Genomic DNA, 26,940 nt, shown 5'->3' on the forward strand with positions numbered 1-26,940 from the left:
CCAACTTCTGTTGTACCGAGGGCCGGAATTTTTCCGACCTACGTGGTGGAGGGCCTATAATGGAAGCCAATTTTGACCACTCCCCTTTTTGAAACCGCACCCACTTGAAACCACACCCATGTTATCACATGACCATACTCATATTAATGTTTGTAGTACAGCAAAAACCTGCCATACTCTGCCTGCCCTACCCTGCCTGTGTGCCATACTCTGCCTGCCCTACCCTGCCTTTGTGTGTGCCCTACTCTGCCTGCCCTCCCTGCCTGTGTGCCATACTTTCACTGTGTGTGCCATTCTTGGCTGGTTTGTGCCATACTTGGCCTGTGTGTGCCATACTCTGCCTGCCCTACCCTGCCTGTGTGTGCCATACTCTGCCTGCCCTACCCTGCCTGTGTGTGCCATACTCTGCCTGCCCTACCCTGCCTGTGTGTGCCATACTCTGCCTTCCCTACCCTGCCTGTGTGTGCCATACTCTGCCTTCCCTACCCTGCCTGTGTGTGCCATACTTTCACTGTGTGTGCCATTCTTGGCTGGTTTGTGCCAAACTTGGCCTGTGTGTGCCATACTCTGCCTGCCCTACTCTGCCTGTGTGTGCCATACTCTGCCTTTCCTACCCTGCCTGTGTGTGCCATACTCTGCCTTCCCTACCTGCCTGTGTGTGCCATACTTTCACTGTGTGTGCCATTCTTGGCTGGTTTGTGCCAAACTTGGCCTGTGTGTGCCATACTCTGCCTGCCCTACTCTGCCTGTGTGTGCCATACTCTGCCTTTCCTACCCTGCCTGTGTGTGCCATACTCTGCTTGCCCTATGCTGCCTGTGTGTATGGCACACACAGGCAGCCTACAGTGACACAATGCTGGCACTGCTCCTACAGTCTGCACAATATTTGTAGTGTGCAGGGATTATTTGTGGGTTTCTACTGCTCCTGAGGTGTGAACAGGGGAACAATGTGGGTGATTACAGCTTGAGCCTGAGGTGTGAACACTGCAGGGGAGAACAATGCAGGGATTAAAAGGTGTGAACAACACAGGGAATTACATATTTAAACAATACAGGGGGATTACAGCCTGAATCTGAGGTGAGAACCATGCAGGGGGGGGCAGTTAATCACAGTACTGATACCATTTAATGCTTACTCAAGAGTAAGCCATCAAAGCAGCCAGACAGGTGGGGGGCCACACAGAGGGGGGTCGCGGGCCGCCAGTTGGACAGCACTGATCTAGAATATAATGGCAATGAAGGGACTATAACTAGAACATAATGGCAATGGAGGGACTATATCTAGAACATAATGGCAATGGATGGACTACATCTAGAACATAATGGCAATGGATGGACTACATCTAGAACATAATGGCAATGGAGGGCAACGGGGTTGTAACTGTCTATCCAACATCGGAGCAAATAGAAAGGTTTCTGACTATTTTCCTTGAATAACTCAGTTAATATGATCTGTATTATTTCTGGGCGTCTCTTGCTCTGCCGGTCCCACCGGTGGGGCAATGACCATATAATGCCTTGGAAGAAGCCTCCGTTGGGCCATGAGTTCAGCTGGAGGGGCTATGGGGCCACGTCATGCACCAGTTGTTGATTTGGAAGGTGTCGTTGGTAACCTTGGCGCCGGCGCCGTGACCTCTGGCAAATCCCCGTAAGCTCCGCTCCCTTTTTGCTGAAAGAATTTTTTCATTTTGGACTGGTAGAAATTAAATCAGATATGATATCCAGGAATATTTCATTCCGCTCAGAGAGAGAGTGCCGGGCCCACAACTGGAATCGCTTTGTCCTGAATCAGTTCTGCTCCGTTCTAATGAAACCAGATGTTCCATAAACTCGCTACAACGCACTTTGTTTTATGGGGTTCCTTGTAGGTACGTACCGGGGAAGGCCTTCCAGCGCAGGTGGCTACAGTAAATGTTATATTGCAGCGATCGGAAAGCCAGTCTGTTTACAAACACGCACTCAGCAGAACCCCTATTATCTAGGCCAGGGATCCCCAACCAGTGGCTCGGGGGGAACATGTTGCTCCCCAACCCCTTGGGTGTTGCTCTCAGTGCCCCCAAACCAGGGAGTTATTTTTGAATTCCTGACTTGGGGGCAAGTTTTGGAGGCTTAGAGAGTCGGACTGGGGGGGTGCAGGGCCCACTGGGGCTTCTGCACCCCACAATGGCCCCCGCTGCCTTCACACCCCTGCCCCCTTCCCAGGAGCCCCCAACACCCTCCGACCCCCTTCCTTGAGCGCCCCTAAACTAAACACACCTGCGGCGTGTCGGGGGAGGGAGCACCCTGGGTGGTGCGGGGCCCACTAGGGCTGGAGCCCACTAGGTTTTTTCCCGGTGCCCCGGTAGTCCAGTCAGACGCTGCTTAGAGACCATGTATACTGCCAAACAGAGCCTCCTGTAGACTGCCAGTCCACATTGGGCTACCAAATAACCAATCACAGCCTTTATTAACCACCCCTAGGAACTTAGTTCATGCTTACGTTGCTCCCCAACTTTTTTAAGTTGAACATGTATCAAACTCATGGCGAGTTCCTATAAAGGGCAAGGTACTTAAGTGGTCAGTCCCTCTATGTCAGTGGATCCCAGCCATTGGCTCTATGACAACATGTTGCTCACCAATAGTGATGAGCGAATGGGCATGGATTCACAGCGAATTTCCACATTTTGCCATTGGCGACAGCAAAAAAATTTGGCACGTGCCCCAAAAAAAGTTGCGGTTGCGTCAAAGTATGAGCGACAAAAAATAGTGCAACAAACACATTTTGGGGTTTGTTCACCGCATCGTGAATTTTCCTGTCAATTTGTGAATATTTTGGCGAAGCGAAACAGGACAGATTCGCTCATCACTACTCACCAACCCCTTTGATGTTGTTCCCAGTGGCCATTTTGTCTGGCTTTTGGAAGCCCAGAGACACAGTTTTACCCCAAGCAAAGCCTCCTGTAGGCCAGCAGTCCCCATGGGGCTACCCAATAGCCAATCACAGCCCTTATTTAGCACCCCCAAAGAACATTTTTCTCCCAGTGGCCCCAAAGTAGGAGCCATTTTTTACATTTCTGGCTTGGAGACAAGTTTTGGAAGCCCAAAGACACAGTTTTACCCCAAGCAGAGCCCCCTGCAGGCCAGCAAATACAAAATAGCCAATCACAGCCCTTATTTGGCACCCCCAAAGAACTTTGTTCATGCTTGTGTGGCTCCCCAACACTTTTTACACCTTTGTTTGACTCACAAGTGGAAAAGGTTAGACTTTGAGTCTACATCAATAACTGCACTCAATTCAGAACTGGCAGGAAGAACTGAGCGGCACCGGGGCCCCTGCAAACCTTCTGGTAGACCCCATCTTCAGAGCAGAGGGGGGCCCTGGTGCAGTCACATCCCCAATAGCCCCCTGGTAGTCCTGCCATGGTAAAGCCGGATTGTGCCAAGTCATGGCACATACATTTTTGGTGCTGTTGTATTAATGGGGGTGCATTACACGTATGGGTTCCATAGATAGGGCAGCAGGGGAAGGATTTAGACCCCCAATTTGGGACCCCAATTCATCTTAGCGCTTTGTACGTTTATCTACGTTCCCCTAAGCCTAGTCCTGCTCTCCCCAAGCCTTTCCCCCATATTCCCCCGGATATTTTCCTTTGAGCAGAGAATGTTAAGTGCATTAAGAGACGTTAAGAGATTTGGAAAGAGTCGAGGGATTAGGGTGTAATTGCTGGTTTTACCTCTCTCTAAGTCCTGGTGGAAGGTGGGTGCCAGCTCGATGGAGGAGCAGTTCCAGCGCATGTCTGTGAAAGCTTTAATGCAGGTTTTCTTCACCTCCTTGGCTGCATGAATGATGGTTTGCATCAGCTCCAAGTTGCTCCGGCACAGCTGCATCTGCGAGGAGACCAGGCCTTCCAGCTGCTTGCAGTGTTGGCTCTGATTCAGGGCCAGGGATAGGGGCGTCTTGGCCAAAGCTCTGGGCAGAGACAAGGAAAAGAGACGGTCAAATATGGCGTAGAAATGCCTTCCTCCGTACATTAAATAGGGGAAATAATTATTTATATAATAACATTATTATATTATATTCAAAAATAGTTGTTTTTTTTAAAATTCATTCTAATTTCCATGTGGCCAGTAAATCACTTGCTAGGGCTGGGGATGGTATTACAGGTTTCCCAGCAATTTACCAGTAATTTCCCCTATTTCCTAATTTTCTCCCCCTGTGCAAGGTAGTTTTCGCCGCTCCATCTTGCTCTTTATGACCAGGATCTTCCCACGGACCCAACATGCCCATTCCCCACCCTGACATGCCCATTCCCCACCTTGACATGTCCATTCCCCAACCTGGCATGCTCATTCCCATTAGTTTTCGCCGCTCCATCTTGCTCTTAATGACCAGGATCTCCCCACGGGCCCAACATACAAATTCCCCACCCTGACACGCCCATTCCCCACCCTGACATGCCCATTCCCCACCCTGACACACCCATTCCCCACCCTGACATGCCTATTTCCCACCCTAACATGCCCATTCTGCCACCTGGCACGCCCATTCCCCACCCAGACACGCCCCTTCTCCAACCTGGCATGCTCATTCCCATTAGTTTTCACAGCTCCATCTCTGTCTTTATGACCAGGATCTTCCCACGGACCCAACATGCCAATTCCCCACCCTGACACACCCATTCCCCACCCTGACACACCCATTCCCCACCCTGACACGCCCGTTCCCCACCCTGACATGCCCATTCCCCACCTTGACCTATCCATTCCCCAACCTGGCATGCTCATTCCCATTAGTTTTCGCCGCTCCATATTGCTCTTAATGACCAGGATCTCCCCACGGGCCTAACATACAAATTCCCCACCCTGACACACCCATTCCCCACCCTAACATGCCCATTCTGCCACCTGACACGCCCATTCTGCCACCTGGCACACCCATTCTGCAACCTGGCACGCCCATTCCCCACCCAGACACGCCCCTTCTCCAACCTGGCATGCTCATTCCCATTAGTTTTCACAGCTCCATCTCTCTCTTTATGACCAGGATCTCCCCAGGGACCCAACATGCAAATTCCCCACCCTGACACGCCCATTCCACACCCTGACACACCCATTCCCCACCCTGACACACCCATTCCCCACCCTGACACGCCCATTCCCCACACTGGCACGCCCACTCTCCAAACTGACACGCCCATTCCCATTAGTTTTTGCCGCTCTAATCTCACAAGGAAGAGAGACAGTCAGATATGGCATTGAAATGCCTTCTTCCCTAGATTAAATAGGGAAAATAGTCATTGTAAATCATTACAGAATAAAACTATTATTATATTATATTCAAAAATAGTAATATATTCCCCACCCTGGCACGCCCATTCTAAACCCGACACGCCCACTTCCTGCCTCTGAAACATCCACCGCCCCCCATGATGTCGCTACCACTCCTCCCCCAACACAGGCCGGGTAACTAAGGGGGAAAAAGTGTCAACCGTATGTTTGAATATTAAAATTAATAATAATAAAAATAAGTGATTAATGAACATGGCGAGATGTAAAAATAACCACAAGTTTTGCAAAATAAATAGCAATAAATAAAAAATATACCCAGTGATTTTTGCCCCCAAGAAATAAAAACAATTTATTTCTAAGCTACAACACAAAAACAATAGGATTTCCAGACAAATTTTGCAATTTTACATTTACTTTCTGGTTGTAAAAATTTAAACTTCACAATTTTTTTTTTACTCAGGTTTCCCCAATTTTACTTTTACTTCTCGCTATGTATTTACCGACTTTTCTTGGGTTTATCAGTGATTTTTTGCTGAAGAGCCGACATAAACCAGTCGCTACTATGGGAGAGTTTGTTGAATATTTACTTTGACATTGTGCCCAACACGACTAAAAACTGAGCTCAGCACTATAAGGAAAATAATACAACTCTACTGATAATTCCCATAGGAAACTGCTTCTGATTACACGTAATCGTCATGTAATTAATCTCCAGAAAAAAATTTGGAATTCATTTAGAGCAAGTGAGGGGGGGGAATATACAAAGGCTTTATAGGAATAACAACTACAGTTTACCCTTTATTATGATATTCTGCAAGATTTCTTTTTAATAGTTGGGGGTACATTATCCCTTATAATACATGAGTGATACTCAGAGTTCCCTGTATAACTCAGCCTGCAGCCTTGTGCCTTTATATGGGGGGCACAGAACCCCTCAGTAACTGCTAATATCCTTATCATTTACAGTAGGGGGTACATTATCCCTTATAATACATGAGTGATACTCAGAGTTCCCTGTATAACTCAGCCTGCAGCCTTGTGCCTTTATATGGGCACAGAACCCCTCAGTGACTGCTAATATCCTTATCATTTACAGTAGGGGGTACATTATCCCTTATAATACATGAGTGATACTCAGAGTTCCCTGTATAACTCAGCCTGCAGCCTTGTGCCTTTATATGGGCACAGAACCCCTCAGTGACTGCTAATATCCTTATCATTTACAGTAGGGGGTACATTATCCCTTATAATACATGAGTGATACTCAGAGTTCCCTGTATAACTCAGCCTGCAGCCTTGTGCCTTTATATGGGCACAGAACCCCTCAGTGACTGCTAATATCCTTATCATTTACAGTAGGGGGTACATTATCCCTTATAATACATGAGTGATACTCAGAGTTCCCTGTATAACTCAGCCTGCAGCCTTGTGCCTTTATATGGGGGGCACAGAACCCCTCAGTGACTGCTAATATCCTTATCATTTACAGTAGGGGGTACATTATCCCTTATAATACATGAGTGATACTCAGAGTTCCCTGTATAACTCAGCCTGCAGCCTTGTGCCTTTATATGGGGGGCACAGAACCCCTCAGTGACTAATATCCTTATCATTTACAGTAGGGGGTACATTATCCCATATAATACATGAGTGATACTCAGAGTTCCCTGTATAACTCAGCCTGCAGCCTTGTGCCTTTATATGGGGGGCACAGAACCCCTCAGTGACTTAGGTATAATCTCATACAATAATGGGCACACTGTATGGAAGCCAAGTGCCCCCCTGTTCGTACCGTCTTGCTTTTCATATTTTTGCACAAATTTGACCATTTTTGTCGGAGCCGGCGCTCCCCCTACGCACAAACGTTTGGAAAATATGGAAAACATTTTAGCAGCCAGCGCTGGCCCAAGCTTGGCCGTATCCAGTTACCGTTCGGGCACCGGCAGACGTGTCGGGTAAACATGACAGGCCGGGGGAGAGCCGTAAAGGGGGCACCGCGTCAGGTTTATGGGATGCACACTGGGACCTGTGCCCTGACGCTCGGCCCTCATAGTAAAAAGGCTATTTAGAAAAGAAAACTGAATAAGTGCCTCTCTTCATCAGCTACGTGGGGAGAAAAATGCCTGTTTGTGCCCCTGATCTTTATTGGTACCTTTCCGGTATCCGGAATCCCTGTGCTATGGAATTTTACATGGTACCAACATTTTCCTGCTGCAGAGGAACCGCTAATCCAAAGCATGAAACACATACAGAACCCTAAATAAAAGAAAGAAATAGAAAGAAAATAGAATGCTCTGTTATACAGATAGCTAGAATCTCAGCCATAAAGCAGGGCAGGACTGCTGCTTACAATGGGGGATCAGATAGGATCTGTGCCACTGTGACAGAATGCTCTGTTATACAGATAGCTAGAATCTCAGCCATAAAGCAGGGCAGGACTGCTGCTTACAATGGGGGGATCAGATAGGATCTGTGCCACTGTGACAGAATGCTCTGTTATACAGATAGCTAGAATCTCAGCCATAAAGCAGGGCAGGACTGCTGCTTACAATGGGGGGATCAGATAGGATCTGTGCACTGTGACAGAATGCTCTGTTATACAGATAGCTAGAATCTCAGCCATAAAGCAGGGCAGGACTGCTGCTTACAATGGGGATCAGATAGGATCTGTGCCACTGTGACAGAATGCTCTGTTATACAGATAGCTAGAATCTCAGCCATAAAGCAGGGCAGGACTGCTGCTTACAATGGGGGGGGGGGGGATCAGATAGGATCTGTGCCACTGTGACAGAATGCTCTGTTATACAGATAGCTAGAATCTCAGCCATAAAGCAGGGCAGGACTGCTGCTTACAATGGGGGGATCAGATAGGATCTGTGCCACTGTGACAGAATGCTCTGTTATACAGATAGCTAGAATCTCAGCCATAAAGCAGGGCAGGACTGCTGCTTACAATGGGGGGGGGGGGGGGGGGAGATCGGATATACTCCTTTTTTATTCATATAATTCAATCTTTTTTAAAATGATTCCCTTTTCTCTGTAATAATAAAACAGTACCTGTACTTGATCCCAACTAAGATATAATTACCCCTTATTGGGGCAGAACAGCCCTATTGGGTTTATTTAATGGTTAAATGATTCCCTTTTCTCTGTAATAATAAAACAGTACCTGTACTTGATCCCAACTAAGATATAATTACCCCTTATTGGGGCAGAACAGTCCTATTGGGTTTATTTAATGGTTAAATGATTCCCTTTTCTCTGTAATAATAAAACAGTACCTGTACTTGATCCCAACTAAGATATAATTACCCCTTATTGGGGCAGAACAGCCCTATTGGGTTTATTTAATGGTTAAATAATTCCCTTTTCTCTGTAATAATAAAACAGTACCTGTACTTGATCCCAACTAAGATATAATTACCCCTTATTGGGGCAGAACAGTCCTATTGGGTTTATTTAATGGTTAAATGATTCCCTTTTCTCTGTAATAATAAAACAGTACCTGTACTTGATCCCAACTAAGATATAATTACCCCTTATTGGGGCAGAACAGCCCTATTGGGTTTATTTAATGGTTAAATAATTCCCTTTTCTCTGTAATAATAAAACAGTACCTGTACTTGATCCCAACTAAGATATAATTACCCCTTATTGGGGCAGAACAGTCCTATTGGGTTTATTTAATGTTTAAATAAGGGAGATTTAAGTTATGGAAACATCCCTTATCTGGAAAACTCCAGGTCCCCGGCATTTTGGATCATAGGTTCTATACCTGTATGAGATAAATGATAACTTGAGTTATGAGTGTTAATAAGACCCATGAATGGGTTAACAAGATCCTACAATAATGTCGGGGGGTAAATGGGGGGAGGAAGATGAAGGATAACATTCTAGCACACAGTGTTGTGGCTCCGGAGCAAAGACACCGCCGCTCACGTCAGGTTTCACCTTTTCATTCACACATCGTGTTGGCGTGTATCAGGTGACCAAAGCCGTCGCACCAGAACAAAAGCACCGCTCTCGCGCTGAGCAGCGTCCTTCATCGGCTCATTACTGGGCACTGACAAGGCACGCCAACCCCAACCTCCCTCTCAGGGTTTGGTTTCACCCGCAATGACTTTACTGCCCTGGGGTGCGGGGCTGTGTGTGTGTGGGGGGGGGGGATTATTCATATTAAACACAGAGAAAAGGAACAGTATAGATATATACAGGTTTGGGATCCATTATCCTGACTATTCAACTAAGATATAATTACCCCTTATTGGGGGCAGAACAGCCCTATTGGGTTTATTTAATGGTTAAATGATTCCCTTTTCTCTGTAATAATAAAACAGTACCTGTACTTGATCCCAACTAAGATATAATTACCCCTTATTGGGGCAGAACAGCCCTATTGGGTTTATTTCATGGTTAAATGATTCCCTTTTCTCTGTAATAATAAAACAGTACCTGTACTTGATCCCAACTAAGATATAATTACCCCTTATTGGGGCAGAACAGCCCTATTGGGTTTATTTCATGGTTAAATGATTCCCTTTTCTCTGTAATAATAAAACAGTACCTGTACTTGATCCCAACTAAGATATAATTACCCCTTATTGGGGGCAGAACAGCCCTATTGGGTTTATTTCATGGTTAAATTATTCCCTTTTCTCTGTAATAATAAAACAGTACCTGTACTTGATCCCAACTAAGATATAATTACCCCTTATTGGGGCAGAACAGCCCTATTGGGTTTATTTAATGGTTAAATGATTCCCTTTTCTCTGTAATAATAAAACAGTACCTGTACTTGATCCCAACTAAGATATAATTACCCCTTATTGGGGGCAGAACAGCCCTATTGGGTTTATTTAATGGTTAAATGATTCCCTTTTCTCTGTAATAATAAAACAGTACCTGTATTTGATCCCAACTAAGATATAATTACCCCTTATTGGGGGCAGAACAGCCCTATTGGGTTTATTTCATGGTTAAATGATTCCCTTTTCTCTGTAATAATAAAACAGTACCTGTACTTGATCCCAACTAAGATATAATTACCCCTTATTGGGGCAGAACAGCCCTATTGGGTTTATTTCATGGTTAAATGATTCCCTTTTCTCTGTAATAATAAAACAGTACCTGTACTTGATCCAAACTAAGATATAATTACCCCTTATTGGGGCAGAACAGCCCTATTGGGTTTATTTAATGGTTAAATGATTCCCTTTTCTCTGTAATATTTACTGATATATATATTCCAGTTTGGGGAGATTCTTTAATAGGCCACTTAATATAATATAAACTGTCTGTTGGTTACGTATTCATTCTGGGGGTGTAGTTTCCCTTTAAAAATACCTATATATAGGTATAACCGCCACTATAAAAGCAACGTGCCATTAGCTTGTCACTGTAATTAATTGCTGCTATTTCTACTGGGCAGCGAGTGTGAATTCAAGTTCATGACCCAACAAATACTATTAGGGCAGCTTTTATCAGATGGGAGGGACCAAGACAAAGGTGACCCTTATACACACGTCAAATTCTTTGGAGAATGTAGTGACAGGCGCAATAATGCCGACGTGTTTAACAAGCAAAGGGGAATAAAAAAAACCATTTCTCTCCCCAGATATGTTCCAATAATTACTCGCGTGAGTGGCGCTCAATTGTACGCCTGCTATGTTTTCAAAAACCCAACATTTGTAGGTAAGAATTAGAGACAATGCTCCGGCTGCGCCGCTTTGTGCCGAATTGATCGCCCGTATCGTCCCGTTTCATTCTCCGCCACAGCTGAATTCCCCTGAAAGCGGAACGTTTCTTTTGTATCCACTGAGACTGAAAGGGAATCCCACAAATAACATCTTTAGGGACGGACAAAAGGGCTGGGGGGGGGTTTCAACAAAAAAGAGGGAGAGAGAAATTCTGGAATTCAGAGAGGTGTAAGGGACCCTTATATAAACAGCCAGTGGGGTGAAGGTAACCCTGGTTTGGGGGAGGGGGTAGGTGGGACTTTAACAGAACCCCATTATTTGTATAAAGTAGAAGTAATATTGTTGCCATCTTGCCCTGCTGTCACCATTTTGCCCTACTGTCTCCATCTTGCCATACTGTCTCCATCTTGTCCTACTGTCTCCATCTTGCCCTACTGTGTCCATCTTGTCCTACTGTCTCCATCTTGCCCTACTGTGTCCATCTTGTCCTACTGTCAGCATCTTGCCCTACTGTCTCCATCTTGTCCTACTGTCTCCATCTTGTCCTACTGTCCCCATCTTGTCCTACTGTCACCATCTTGCCCTACTGTCCCCATCTTGTCCTACTGTCACCATCTTGCCCTACTGTCTCCATCTTGTCCTACTGTCTCCATCTTGTCCTACTGTCTCCATCTTGCCCTACTGTCTCCATCTTTTCCTACTGTCTCCATCTTGCCCTACTGTCTCCATCTTGTCCTACTTTCTCCATTTTGCCCTACGGTCTTCATCTTGTCCTACTGTCTCCATCTTGTACTGCTGTCTCCATCTTGTCCTGCTATCACCATTGTGCCCTATTGCTGCCCTCTTGTCCTGCTGTCACCATTGTGCCCTACTGCTGCCATCTTGTACTGCTGTCACCATTGTGCCCTATTGCTGCCACCTTGCCCACCTGTACCTAATAGCAACCCCCTTCCTTCCTACAACTGCTCCTCTGCCAAGGAAATCACAGACACCCCATCCTTTTCACCTCAGTTCCCTTTTGAAGGACCCGTTAGCTTATTACAAGGTTATGGGCCATTCAAGGACTGTTTCAAGCTGGGCCATCATTAGTAATCATTGGGGCTCATACTAGCCCACCAGTGACCTGTACCCCCTATGGCCAATCCTTCTGCCCCCTTCTGCCATGGGACCCTGACTGCAGTGCCTCCAGTCGATGGCGACCAAGGTTGCTAGTTGAGAGCAGGGTAATCCAATTTTTATTTTGTAACCTTTTTTTGTCAACTCATTGTTATACCCCTGTTTATTATAAATTAATTTATAGCACTGTGTAACTTGCTGGGGCTGTGTAAAAATAAAAGATGATGGTGATTTAGAAAAGTAAATCAGATTTCTCTTCAAATGTCACCCCAACTGACCTTCAAGTGCAGCTTTCTGGGAAATGTAGGAATGTAATTAGGCATTCTTCCCAGATTTCACCCTAAAACTGGCCTTCAAGTTGGGCCTTCAGTGGTATATAGATTAATTCGGCATTCTTCCCAGACCTCACTCTAAAACTGGCCTTCAAGTTGGGCCTTCAGTGGTATATAGATTAATTAGGCATTCTTCCCAAATCTCACTCTAAAACTGGCCTTCAAGTTTGACCTTCAGTGGTATATAGGAGATTAATTAGGCATTCTTCCCAAATCTCACCCTAAAACTGGCCTTCAAGTTGGGCCTTCAGTGGTATATAGGAGATTAATTAGGCATTCTTCCCAGACCTCACCCTAAAACTGGCCTTCAAGTTGGGCCTTCAGTGGTATATAGGAGATTAATTAGGCATTCTTCCCAAATCTCACCCTAAAACTGGCCTTCAAGTTGGGCCTTCAGTGGTATATAGGAGATTAATTAGGCATTCTTCCCAGACCTCACCCTAAAACTGGCCTTCAAGTTGGGCCTTCAGTGGTATATAGGAGATTAATTAGGCATTCTTCCCAGACCTCACCCTAAAACTGGCCTTCAAGTTGGGCCTTCAGTGGTATATAGGAGATTAATTAGGCATTCTTCCCAAATCTCACCCTAAAACTGGCCTTCAAGTTGGGCCTTCAGTGGTATATAGGAGATTAATTAGGCATTCTTCCCAGACCTCACCCTAAAACTAGCCTTCAAGTTGGGCCTTCAGTGGTATATAGGAGATTAATTAGGCATTCTTCCCAAATCTCACCCTAAAACTGGCCTTCAAGTTGGGCCTTCAGTGGTATATAGGAGATTAATTAGGCATTCTTCCCAAATCTCACCCTACTGGCCTTCAAGTTGGGCCTTCAGTGGTATATAGGAGATTAATTCGGCATTCTTCCCAGACCTCACCCTAAAACTGGCCTTCAAGTTGGGCCTTCAGTGGTATATAGGAGATTAATTCGGCATTCTTCCCAGACCTCACCCTTTAAACTGGCCTTCAAGTTGGGCCTTCAGTGGTATATAGGAGATTAATTCGGCATTCTTCCCAGACCTCACCCTAAAACCAGCCTTCAGGTTGGGCCTTCAGTGGTATATAGGAGATTAATTAGGCATTCTTACCAAATCTCACCCTACTGGCCTTCAAGTTGGGCCTTCAGTGGTATATCGGAGATTAATTAGGCATTCTTCCCAAATCTCACCCTACTGGCCTTCAAGTTGGGCCTTCAGTGGTATATCGGAGATTAATTAGGCATTCTTCCCAGACCTCACTCTAAAACTGGCCTTCAAATTGGGCCTTCAGTGGTATATAGGAGATTAATTAGGCATTCTTCCCAGACCTCACTCTAAAACTGGCCTTCAAGTTGGGCCTTCAGTGGTATATAGATTAATTAGGCATTCTTCCCAAATCTCACTCTAAAACTGGCCTTCAAGTTGGGCCTACAGTGGTATATAGGAGATTAATTCGGCATTCTTCCCAGACCTCACCCTAAACTGGCCTTCAAGTTGGGCCTTCAGTGGTATATAGGAGATTAATTCGGCATTCTTACCAAATTTCACTGTAAAAATTGCTTTCAAGTTGGGCCTTCAGTGGTATATAGGAGATTAATTAGGCATTCTTCCCAGACCTCACCCTAAAACTGGCCTTCAAGTTGGGCCTTCAGTGGTATATAGGAGATTAATTAGGCATTCTTACCAAATCTCACTGTAAAAATTGCTTTCAAGTTGGGCCTTTAGAGGTATATAGAAGATTAATTAGGCATTCTTACCAAATCTCATCCTAAAACTGGCCTTCAAGTTGGGTATTCAGTGGTATATAGGAGAGTAATTAGGCATTCTTCCCAGACCTCACCACGAAACTGGCCTTCAAGTTGGGCATTCAGTGGTATATAGAAGATAAATTAGGCATTCTTCCCAAATCTCACCCTAACTGACCTTCAAGTGGATCTTTTGGGCAAACTTGGAATGTAATTAGACATTCATTCATCCCAAACTTTAAAACTGGCCTTCAAGTTAGGCTTCCAGGGGTATCTAGGAGATGCCCCCAGACATATGTTTTTTTTGCAGAGGGGCCCAGGAACATAAATTTATGCCACTGATTGACAAACCACAAATTCATATTCTTGCCACAATTCAAGAAAATTAATTTGGAATTTTTTTGAATTTTTGAAAAATCTTTAGGAAAACAAAAATTCCAACTAAAACCCAGTGAGCTTCTATGGAAGTCAACGTAACATGCATTTCCATCAAGCAATTTTATTCTTTTATAAAAAAATTAAAATCTTAAATAAAATGAATGGAACAATTTGATTGTAATTCTACAAGCAAAGACTAATCCCAAAAAACAAAACTTGAATTCTAAAATTCATAAACTGGCCTTCCATTGTACTTCCCCTTTACAATGTGATTGAGAGAGTGATATAAAGTGACAGAAGCCCAATGGGATATAAATCACAGAGCAAATCACAAATCTTAAATAAAATGAATGCAACAATTTGATTGCAATTCTACAAGCAAAGACTAATCACAAAAACAAAAAAAAACTTGAATTCTAAAATTCAAAAACTGGCCTTCCATTGTACTTCCCCTTTACAATGTGATTGAGAGAGTGATATAAAGTAACAAAAGCCCAATGGGAAATAAATCACAGAGCAAATCACAAGTCTTAAATAAAATGAATTGAACAATTTGATTGTAATTCTACAAGCAAAGACTAATCACAAAAACAAAAAACTTGAATTCTAAAATTCAAAAACTGGCCTTCCATTGTACTTCCCCTTTACAATGTAATTGATTGAGTGATATAAAATAACAGAAGCCCAATGGGATATAAATCACAGAGCAAATCACAAATCACAAATCTTAAATAAAATGAATGGAACAATTTGATTGTAATTCTACAAGCAAAAACTAATCCCAAAAAAAACCTTGAATTCTAAAGTTCAAAAACTGGCCTTCCATTGTACTTCCCCTTTACAATGTGATTGAAAGAGTGATATAAAGTAACAGAAGCCCAATGGGATATAAATCACAGAACAAATCACAAATCTTAAATAAAATGAATGGAACAATTTGATTATAATTCTACAAGCAAAGACTAATCACAAAAAAAACAAAACTTGAATTCGAAAATTCAAAAACTGGCCTTCCATTGTACTTCCCCTTTACAATGTGATTGAGAGAGTGATATAAAATGACAGAAGCCCAATGGGATATAAATCACAGAGCAAATCACAAATCTTAAATAAAATGAATGGAATAATTTGATTGTAATTCTACAAGCAAAGACTAATCCCAAAAAAACCCCAAAACTTGAATTCTAAAATTCAAAAACTGGCCTTCCATTGTACTTCCCCTTTACAATGTGATTGAGAGAGTGATATAAAGTAACAGAAGCCCAATGGGATATAAATCACAGAGCAAATCACAAATCACAAATCTTAAATAAAATAAATGGAACAATTTGATTGTAATTCTACAAGCAAAGACTAATCACAAAAAATAACTTGAATTCTAAAATTCATTGTACTTCCCCTTTACAATGTGATTGAGAGAGTGATATAAAGTAACAGAAGCTTGATGGGATATAAATCACAGAGCAAATCACAAATCTTAAATAAAATGAATGGAACAATTTGATTGCAATTCTACAAGCAAAGACTAGTCACAAAAACAAAAAAAAACTTGAATTCTAAAATTCAAAAACTGGCCTTCCATTGTACTTCCCCTTTACAATGTGATTGATAGAGTAATATAAAGTAACAGAAGCCCAATGGGATATAAATCACAGAGCAAATCACAAATCTTAAATAAAATGAATGGAACAATTTGATGGTAATTCTACAAGCAAAGACTAATCACAAAAAAAACTTGAATTCTAAAATTCATTGTACTTCCCCTTTACATTGTGATTGAGAGAGTGATATAAAGTAACAGAAGCCCAATGGGATATAAATCACAGAGCCGGGGAGATAATGGAGAGTAATAAGGATAATAGGAGTATTCAAGCGCAACAATAGAACCACAAAAAAACATTCAACCCACTTTGGGGATTTTTTTGGGGCGATTTGTGGGATTCATTTTTTTTTTTTTTTGCTTTAAAATCCCTGAATTGTTCCCAGAATACAATTTTTATTCTTATTTCCGTGGCTTTCCAACAAATTTCAGGCTATAAATAGTTTCCAGTTTGAGCGGGAGGCGTGAAATACTTACAACCATTTAATTCCTTGGCAGATCCTCGTGTGTAGAAGGAAGGTTAGAAAAATCCCAAGCAGGAAATAAATCTTCATCTTTAAACCCCAATAACAATATCAATTTGTAAAAAAAAAAACAAAAAAAAAAACGGCAGAATGGAAATAAAAACGTTATCCAAAGAGAGTTCCAAGGTGATAAATTTCCAGTCTTTTCGTTGAAATTAGTCCTTAAGGGTTACGGCCGTGAGCAACGTGTCTGCAATGGGAAAACAACAAGAATATTGTAAATAAATATAAAGACAAATGTGTTTATTCTCTTACATTCAAGCAAGATAGCAACTCCCAGTAGGTATCAGAATAGCACTCAATAGTAAGAAATCCAAGTCCGGCTTGGGACTCCTCCAGTTACATGGGAGTAGGAGAAACAATAGGTTAGCTGAAAGCAGTTCTAATGTGTAGCGCTGGCTGAAAGCTCAGACTCAGGCACACTTTACTGCTGTGCTGCAAGTTGGAGTCCCTTCCAATTCCGCTAGTTTTCTTGTTTGTCAATGTTCAATTTTAGACCCTTTCTTTCACCTCACAATAACAATAATCTGGGCAATAAAAATAAAAAATTTTGCCTTACTATACACACTGTCCCACAGTTAGCAGCCCCTTTCCCTGACACCACTCATCTGCCTTACTATAAATCATCACTGTCCCCCAGTTAGCAGGCCCCTTTCCTGACACCCATTTTTGCTTACTATAGCACACTTCCCCAGTTTAAAGCGCGGCCTTCGCCTGACACCATTTTGCCTTACTATACACACTGTCCCCCAGTTACAGCCCCTTCCCCTGACACCATCTTGCCTACTATACACCTGTCCCCAGTTAAAAACCCCTTCCCTGACACCATTTTTGCTACTATACACACTATCCCCAGTTAGCAGCCCCTTCCCTGACCGCATCTTGCCTTACTATACACACTGTCCCCAGTTACAGCCTTCCCAAAGCCCGCCTTTCGCCCTGACCCCATCTGCCTTACTTTACACCTGTCCGCCCAGTTACAGCCGTTCCCCTAACGCCCATCTTGGCCTTACTATACATCACTGTCCCCCAAGTTAACAGCCCCTTCTCCCTGACCCATCCTTGCCTTACTATACACACGTCCCCCAGTTAAAGCCCCCCTTTCCCCCCCTGGAACCCAAACCATTTTGCCTTTACTATACACAACTATCCCCAGTTTTACAGCCCCTTCCCTGACCCCATCTTGCTTACTATACACAACTGTCCCCCAGTTAGCAGCCCCTTCCCCTGACACCATTCTTGCCTTACTATACACACTGTCCCCCCAGTACAGCCCCTTCCCCTGACACCATCTTGCCCTTACTATACACACTGTCCCCCAGTTACAGCCCCTTCCCCTGACACCATCTTGCCTTACTTATACCACACATGTCCCCCAGTTACAGCCCTTCCCCTGACACCATCTTGCCTTACTATACACACTGTCCCCCAGTTACAGCCCCTTCCCCTGACACCATCTTGCCTTACTATACACACTATCCCCCAGTTACAGCCCCTTCCCCTGACACCATCTTGCTTCTATACCACTTCCCCAGTACGCCCTCCCTGACACCATCTTGCCTTACTATACACACTTCCCCAGTTACAGCCCCTTCCCCTGACACCATCTTCGCCTTACTATACACACTATCCCCAGTTACAGCCCCTTCCCTGACACCATCTTGCCTTACTATACCACACTATCCCCAGTTACAGCCCCTTCCCTGACACCATCTGCCTTACTATACACACTATCCCCAGTTACAGCCCCTTCCCCTGACCACCATCTTGCCTTACTATACACACTATCCCCCAGTTACAGGCCCTTCCCCTGACACCCATCTTGCCTTACTATACACACTATCCCCCAGCCTTACTATACACACTATCCCCAGTTACAGCCCTTCCCCTGACACCATCTTGCCTTACTATACACACTGTCCCCCAGTTACAGCCCCTTTCCCTGAACCATTGCCTTACACACTCCCCAGTTAAGCCCCTTCCCTGACCATTGCTTACTATACACACTGTCCCCCAGTTACAGCCCCTTTCCCTGACACCATCTTGCCTTACTATACACACTGTCCCCCAGTTACAGCCCCTTCCCCTGACACCATCTGCCTTACTATACACACTGTCCCCAGTTACAGCCCCTTTCCCTGACACCATCTTGCCTTACTATACACACTGTCCCCCAGTTACAGCCCCCTTCCCCTGACACCATCTTGCCTTACTATACACACTAGTCCCCCAGTTACAGCCCCTTCCCCTGACACCATCTTGCCTTACTATACACACTATCCCCCAGTTACAGCCCCTTCCCCTGACACCATCTTGCCTTACTATACACACTATTCCCCCAGTTACAGCCCCTTCCCCTGACACCATCTTGCCTTACTATACACACTATCCCACAGTTACAGCCCCTTCCCCTGACCCCATCTTGCCTTACTATACACACTGTCCCCCAGTTACTGCCCCTTCCCCTGACACCATCTTGCCTTACTATACACACTATCCCCCAGTTACAGCCCCTTCCCCTGACACCATCTTGCCTTACTATACACACTATCCCCCAGTTACAGCCCCTTCCCCTGACACCATCTTGCCTTACTATACACACTATCCCCCAGTTACAGCCCCTTCCCCTGACACCATCTTGCCTTACTATACACACTGTCCCCCAGTTACAGCCCCTTCCCCTGACACCACTTTGCCTTACTATACACACTGTCCCGTCAGCCCCTCCCTGACACTTGCCTTACTTACACACTCCCCATTACACCCCTTCCCTGACACCATCTTGGCCTTACTATACACACTATCCCCCAGTTACAGCCCCTTCCCCTGACACCATCTTGCCTTACTATACACACTATCCCCCAGTTACAGCCCCTTCCCCTGACACCATCTTGCCTTACTATACACACTATCCCACAGTTACAGCCCCTTCCCCTGACACCATCTTGCCTTTACTATCCAACCCCCACACTGCCTACCACTGTCCCCAGTTACAGCCCCTTCCCCTGACGCCATCTTGCCTTACTATACACACTATCCCACAGTTACAGCCCCTTCCCCTGACACCATCTTGCCTTACTATACACACTATCCCCCAGTTACAGCCCCTTCCCCTGACACCATCTTGCCTTACTATACACACTATCCCCCAGTTACAGCCCCTTCCCCTGACACCATCTTGCCTTACTATACACACTATCCCACAGTTACAGCCCCTTCCCCTGACACTATCTTGCCTTACTATACACACTGTCCCCCAGTTACAGCCCCTTCCCCTGACACCATCTTGCCTTACTATACATACTGTCCCCCAGTTACAGCCCCTTCCCCTGACACCACTTTGCCTTACTATACACACTTCACACAAAAGGAATGGATCTATAGGGCTGAGAGTCTTTGCTTCCCCAGGGCCCATAATCTTTTACACACCCTGTGGCTCAGCAGGGAGTTGCAGGGAGTTGTGCCTGGGGCAATAGCAGTTCATTACAAGCACATAAAGAGCCTGAACTGTTTTCTCTCTCCTCCCACAGTCCCTGTCCTTCAGTGGCTCCTACTCACTGGCCATGTCAGAGCCTTTGATAGCCGGGCTAATTGCTCCTCATTATGTCCTGATCCCATCTGGGGGTCACATGATGCGTCCCATTTGGAGCCTTTTATGTGCAGGTGTTAATTTTAAAGCAGAGTCTCCCCCACGCAATGCTGCCCTTATCTGCCCTTTATTTACTCCTAATGATGCTCCTAATATAGAGCCCAGAGAGCAGCAAGCTTATTGTGTGCCCAGAGCATTCCTTCTCTGTATATTTGTATTTATACATATGGGTAGGAGGTGCAATAGTGTTTCCCTTAGACAGTACAGTATGGGGGTACAGCTTATTGTGTGCCCAGAACATTCCTTCTCTGTATATTTGTATTTATACATATGGGTAGGGGGTGCCATAGTGTTTCCCTTAGACAGTACAGTATGGGGGTACAGCTTATTGTGTGCCCAGAGCATTCCTTCTCTGTATATTTGTATTTATACATATGGGTAGGAGGTGCCATAGTGTTTCCCTTAGACAGTACAGTATGGGGGTACAGCTTATTGTGTGCCCAGAACATTCCTTCTCTGTATATTTGTATTTATACATATGGGTAGGGGGTGCCATAGTGTTTCCCTTAGACAGTACAGTATGGGGGTACAGCTTATTGTGTGCCCAGAACATTCCTTCTCTGTATATTTGTATTTATACATATGGGTAGGGGGTGCCATAGTGTTTCCCTTAGACAGTACAGTATGGGGGTACAGCTTATTGTGTGCCCAGAACATTCCTTCTCTGTATATTTGTATTTATACATATGGGTAGGAGGTGCCATAGTGTTTCCCTTAGACAGTACAGTATAGGGGTACAGCTTATTGTGTGCCCAGAACATTCCTTCTCTGTATATTTGTATTTATACATATGGGTAGGAGGTGCCATAGTGTTTCCCTTAGACAGTACAGTATAGGGGTACAGCTTATTGTGTGCCCAGAACATTCCTTCTCTGTATATTTGTATTTATACATATGGGTAGGAGGTGCCATAGTGTTTCCCTTAGACAGTACAGTATGGGGGTACAGCTTATTGTGTGCCCAGAACATTCCTTCTCTGTATATTTGTATTTATACATATGGGTAGGAGGTGCCATAGTGTTTCCCTTAGACAGTACAGTATGGGGGGTACAGCTTATTGTGTGCCCAGAACATTCCTTCTCTGTATATTTGTATTTATACATATGGGTAGGAGGTGCCATAGTGTTTCCCTTAGACAGTGCAGTATGGGGGCAAGATGGACACCGATCTGGTCCTTTGTAGGGGGTCTGGTGTTGGCTGAGTGGGTTTAGTTCTCCTTTAAATTGAAAAACAGCCTTGGGAGTTACTGGGGTGACACAAGCTGTTTCCCATATGACGACACCTAGGAGCTGCTGAAGCATTTATCTGACCCCCCCCCCCAGTTTCTCCCACTGCAGGTTGCAGATACCATTCCCCCTCCTCCAGTAGGGGTCCTAACTAGAATGATTGTTTCCCCCATAGGAAGCTGTTCCACTGGGAGGGGGGGGGGGTCAGCAATAAATTGCAGGTCTCCAAGGGTTAAAGGGTCTGTGACTAACACTAAAGCCATTTCCAAGCCGTCAGTTGCCTCTATACTAATTTCTTCCATATACATATTTCCCTCATTGGATCCATGTGCTTATCTGCCGCTGTCTAACAAAAATATGTTCAAAATAAAATTCTTTTTTTTCTTGTAATGCTAAAATGATCCCACATGTTCCTGAGCAGCGCGGAACCCATTGTCTCAGAGAGGCCTGATTTGTATAACGCAGCACCGGGCCCTATATAGGGTATTATACATGGAATTGGCACTGTATTTATCCCGCTGTGGGTTCTGGGGTATTATACATGGAACTGGCACTGTATTTATCCTGCTGTGGGTTCTGGGGTATTATACATGGAATTGGCACTGTATTTATCCCGCTGTGAGTTCTGGGGTATTATACATGGAATTGGCACTGTATTTATCCCGCTGTGAGTTCTGGGGTATTATACATGGAATTGGCACTGTATTTATCCCGCTGTGGGTTCTGGGGTATTATACATGGAACTGGCACTGTATTTATCCTGCTGTGGGGTTCTGGGGATTATACATGGAATTGGCACTGTATTTATCTGCTGTGGGTTCTGGGTATTATACATGGAATTGGCACTGTATTTATCTGCTGTGGGTTCTGGGGTATTATACATGGAATTGGCACTGTATTTATCCTGCTGTGGGTTCTGGGTATTATACATGGAACTGGCACTGTATTTATCCTGCTGTGGGTTCTGGGGTATTATACATGGAATTGGCACTGTATTATCTGCTGTGGGTTCTGGGGTATTATACATGGAATTGGCACTGTATTTATCCTGCTGTGGGTTCGGGGTATTATACATGGAATTGGCACTGTATTTATCCTGCTGTGGGTTCTGGGGTATTATACATGGAATTGGCACTGTAATTATCCTGCTGTGGGTTCTGGGGTATTATACATGGAATTGGCACTGTATTTATCCCGCTGTGGGTTCTGGGGTATTATACATGGAATTGGCACTGTATTTATCCTGCTGTGGGTTCTGGGGTATTATACATGGAATTGGCACTGTATTTATCCTGCTGTGGGTTCTGGGGTATTATACATGGAATTGGCACTGTATTTATCCTGCTGTGGGTTTGGGGTATTATACATGGAATTGGCACTGTATTTATCCCGCTGTGGGTTCTGGGGTATTATACATGGAATTGGCACTGTATTTATCCTGCTGTGGGTTCTGGGGTATTATACATGGAATTGGCACTGTATTTATCCTGCTGTGGGTTCTGGGTATTATACATGGAATTGGCACTGGTATTTTATCCTGCTGTGGGTTCTGGGGTATTATACATGGAATTGGCACTGTATTTATCTGCTGTGGGTTCTGGGGTATTATACATGGAATTGGCACTGTATTTATCTGCTGTGGGTTCTGGGGTATTATACACGGAATTGGCACTGTATTTATCTGCTGTGGGTTTGGGGTATTATACATGGAATTGGCACTGTATTATCCTGCTGTGGGTTCTGGGTATTATACATGGAATTGGCACTGTATTATCCTGCTGTGGGTTCTGGGTATTATACATGGAATTGGCACCTGTATTTATCCTGCTGTGGGTTCTGGGGTATTATACATGGAATGGCACTGTATTTATCTGCTGTGGGTTCTGGGGTATTATACATGGAATTGGCCTGTATTTATCCTGCTGTGGGTTCTGGGGTATTATACATGGGAATTGGCACTGTATTTATCCTGCTGTGGGTTCTGGGGTATTATACATGGAATTGGCACTGTATGTATCCCGCTGTGGGTTCTGGGGTATTATACATGGAATTGGCACTGTATTTATCCTGCTGTGGGTTCTGGGGTATTATACATGGAATTGGCACTGTATTTATCTGCTGTGGGTTTCTGGGTATTATACATGGAATTGGCACTGTATTTATCTGCTGTGGGTTCTGGGGTATTATACATGGAATTGGCACTGTATTTATCTGCTGTGGGTTCTGGGTATTATACATGGAATTGGCACTGTATTTATCCTGCTGTGGGTTCTGGGGTATTATACATGGAATTGGCCCTGTATTTATCCTGCTGTGGGTTCTGGGGTATTATACATGGAATTGGCACTGTATTTATCCTGCTGTGGGTTCTGGGGTATTATACATGGAATTGGCACTGTATTTATCCTGCTGTGGGTTTCTGGGGTATTATACATGGAATTGGCACTGTATTTATCTGCTGTGGGTTCTGGGGTATTATACATGGAATTGGCAATGTATTTATCCTGCTGTGGGTTCTGGGGTATTTATACATGGAATTGACACTGTATTATCCTGCTGTGGGTTCTGGGGTATTAATACATGGAATTGGCACTGTATGTATCCCGCTGTGGGTTCTGGGGTATTATACATGGAATTGGCACTGTATTTATCCTGCTGTGGGTTCTGGGGTATTATACATGGAATTGGCACTGTATTTATCCTGCTGTGGGTTCTGGGGTATTATACATGGAATTGGCCCTGTATTTTATCCTGCTGTGGGTTCTGGGGTATTATACATGGAATTGGCACTGTATTTATCCTGCTGTGGGTTCTGGGGTATTATACATGGAATTGGCACTGTATTTATCCCGCTGTGGTTCTGGGGTATTATACATGGGAATTGGCACTGTAATTTATCCTGCTGTGGGTCTGGGGTATTATACATGGAATTGGCACTGTATTTATCCCGCTGTGGGTTCTGGGGTATTATACATGGAACTGGCACTGTATTTATCCTGCTGTGGGTTCTGGGGAATTATACATGGAATTGGCACTGTATTTATCCCGCTGTGAGTTCTGGGGTATTATACATGGAATTGGCACTGTATTTATCCCGCTGTGAGTTCTGGGGTATTATACATGGAATTGGCACTGTATTTATCCCGCTGTGAGTTCTGGGGTATTATACATGGAATTGGCACTGTATTTATCCCGCTGTGAGTTCTGGGGTATTATACATGGAATTGGCACTGTATTTATCCCGCTGTGGGTTCTGGGGTATTATACATGGAACTGGCACTGTATTTATCCTGCTGTGGGTTCTGGGGAATTATACATGGAATTGGCACTGTATTTATCTGCTGTGGGTTCTGGGGTATTATACATGGAATTGGCACTGTATTTATCTGCTGTGGGTTCTGGGGTATTATACATGGAATTGGCACTGTATTTATCCTGCTGTGGGTTCTGGGGTATTATACATGGAACTGGCACTGTATTTATCCTGCTGTGGGTTCTGGGGTATTATACATGGAATTGGCACTGTATTTATCTGCTGTGGGTTCTGGGGTATTATACATGGAATTGGCACTGTATTTATCCTGCTGTGGGTTCTGGGGTATTATACATGGAATTGGCACTGTATTTATCCTGCTGTGGGTTCTGGGGTATTATACATGGAATTGGCACTGTAATTATCCTGCTGTGGGTTCTGGGGTATTATACATGGAATTGGCACTGTATTTATCCCGCTGTGGGTTCTGGGGTATTATACATGGAATTGGCACTGTATTTATCCTGCTGTGGGTTCTGGGGTATTATACATGGAATTGGCACTGTATTTATCCTGCTGTGGGTTCTGGGGTATTATACATGGAATTGGCACTGTATTTATCCTGCTGTGGGTTCTGGGGTATTATACATGGAATTGGCACTGTATTTATCCCGCTGTGGGTTCTGGGGTATTATACATGGAATTGGCACTGTATTTATCCTGCTGTGGGTTCTGGGGTATTATACATGGAATTGGCACTGTATTTATCCTGCTGTGGGTTCTGGGGTATTATACATGGAATTGGCACTGTATTTATCCTGCTGTGGGTTCTGGGGTATTATACATGGAATTGGCACTGTATTTATCTGCTGTGGGTTCTGGGGTATTATACATGGAATTGGCACTGTATTTATCTGCTGTGGGTTCTGGGGTATTATACACGGAATTGGCACTGTATTTATCTGCTGTGGGTTCTGGGGTATTATACATGGAATTGGCACTGTATTTATCCTGCTGTGGGTTCTGGGGTATTATACATGGAATTGGCACTGTATTTATCCTGCTGTGGGTTCTGGGGTATTATACATGGAATTGGCACTGTATTTATCTGCTGTGGGTTCTGGGGTATTATACATGGAATTGGCACTGTATTTATCTGCTGTGGGTTCTGGGGTATTATACATGGAATTGGCCCTGTATTTATCCTGCTGTGGGTTCTGGGGTATTATACATGGAATTGACACTGTATTTATCCTGCTGTGGGTTCTGGGGTATTATACATGGAATTGGCACTGTATGTATCCCGCTGTGGGTTCTGGGGTATTATACATGGAATTGGCACTGTATTTATCCTGCTGTGGGTTCTGGGGTATTATACATGGAATTGGCACTGTATTTATCTGCTGTGGGTTCTGGGGTATTATACATGGAATTGGCACTGTATTTATCCTGCTGTGGGTTCTGGGGTATTATACATGGAATTGGCACTGTATTTATCTGCTGTGGGTTCTGGGGTATTATACATGGAATTGGCACTGTATTTATCTGCTGTGGGTTCTGGGGTATTATACATGGAATTGGCACTGTATTTATCCTGCTGTGGGTTCTGGGGTATTATACATGGAATTGGCACTGTATTTATCCTGCTGTGGGTTCTGGGGTATTATACATGGAATTGGCCCTGTATTTATCCTGCTGTGGGTTCTGGGGTATTATACATGGAATTGGCACTGTATTTATCCTGCTGTGGGTTCTGGGGTATTATACATGGAATTGGCACTGTATTTATCCTGCTGTGGGTTCTGGGGTATTATACATGGAATTGGCACTGTATTTATCCTGCTGTGGGTTCTGGGGTATTATACATGGAATTGGCACTGTATTTATCTGCTGTGGGTTCTGGGGTATTATACATGGAATTGGCCCTGTATTTATCCTGCTGTGGGTTCTGGGGTATTATACATGGAATTGACACTGTATTTATCCTGCTGTGGGTTCTGGGGTATTATACATGGAATTGGCACTGTATGTATCCCGCTGTGGGTTCTGGGGTATTATACATGGAATTGGCACTGTATTTATCCTGCTGTGGGTTCTGGGGTATTATACATGGAATTGGCACTGTATTTATCCTGCTGTGGGTTCTGGGGTATTATACATGGAATTGGCCCTGTATTTA

The 26,940-nt window shown here is 44.2% G+C and overlaps 1 protein-coding gene across 1 annotated transcript in view; it reads right to left on the reverse strand.

The window, feature by feature from the left end:
- The window catches only part of wnt11 (Wnt family member 11), a 55,636-nt gene that overhangs the window by 23,152 nt on the left and 5,544 nt on the right, over positions 1-26,940 (reverse strand). The window contains 2 exon segments of the mRNA NM_001128058.1: positions 3,714-3,949; positions 16,587-16,823. Coding sequence (NP_001121530.1) covers positions 3,714-3,949; positions 16,587-16,663 — 313 coding nt within the window. The 5' untranslated portion in view covers positions 16,664-16,823.

Source organism: Xenopus tropicalis, chromosome 2 (assembly GCF_000004195.4).
Source record: "Xenopus tropicalis strain Nigerian chromosome 2, UCB_Xtro_10.0, whole genome shotgun sequence".
Taxonomy (NCBI): Eukaryota; Metazoa; Chordata; class Amphibia; order Anura; family Pipidae; genus Xenopus; species Xenopus tropicalis.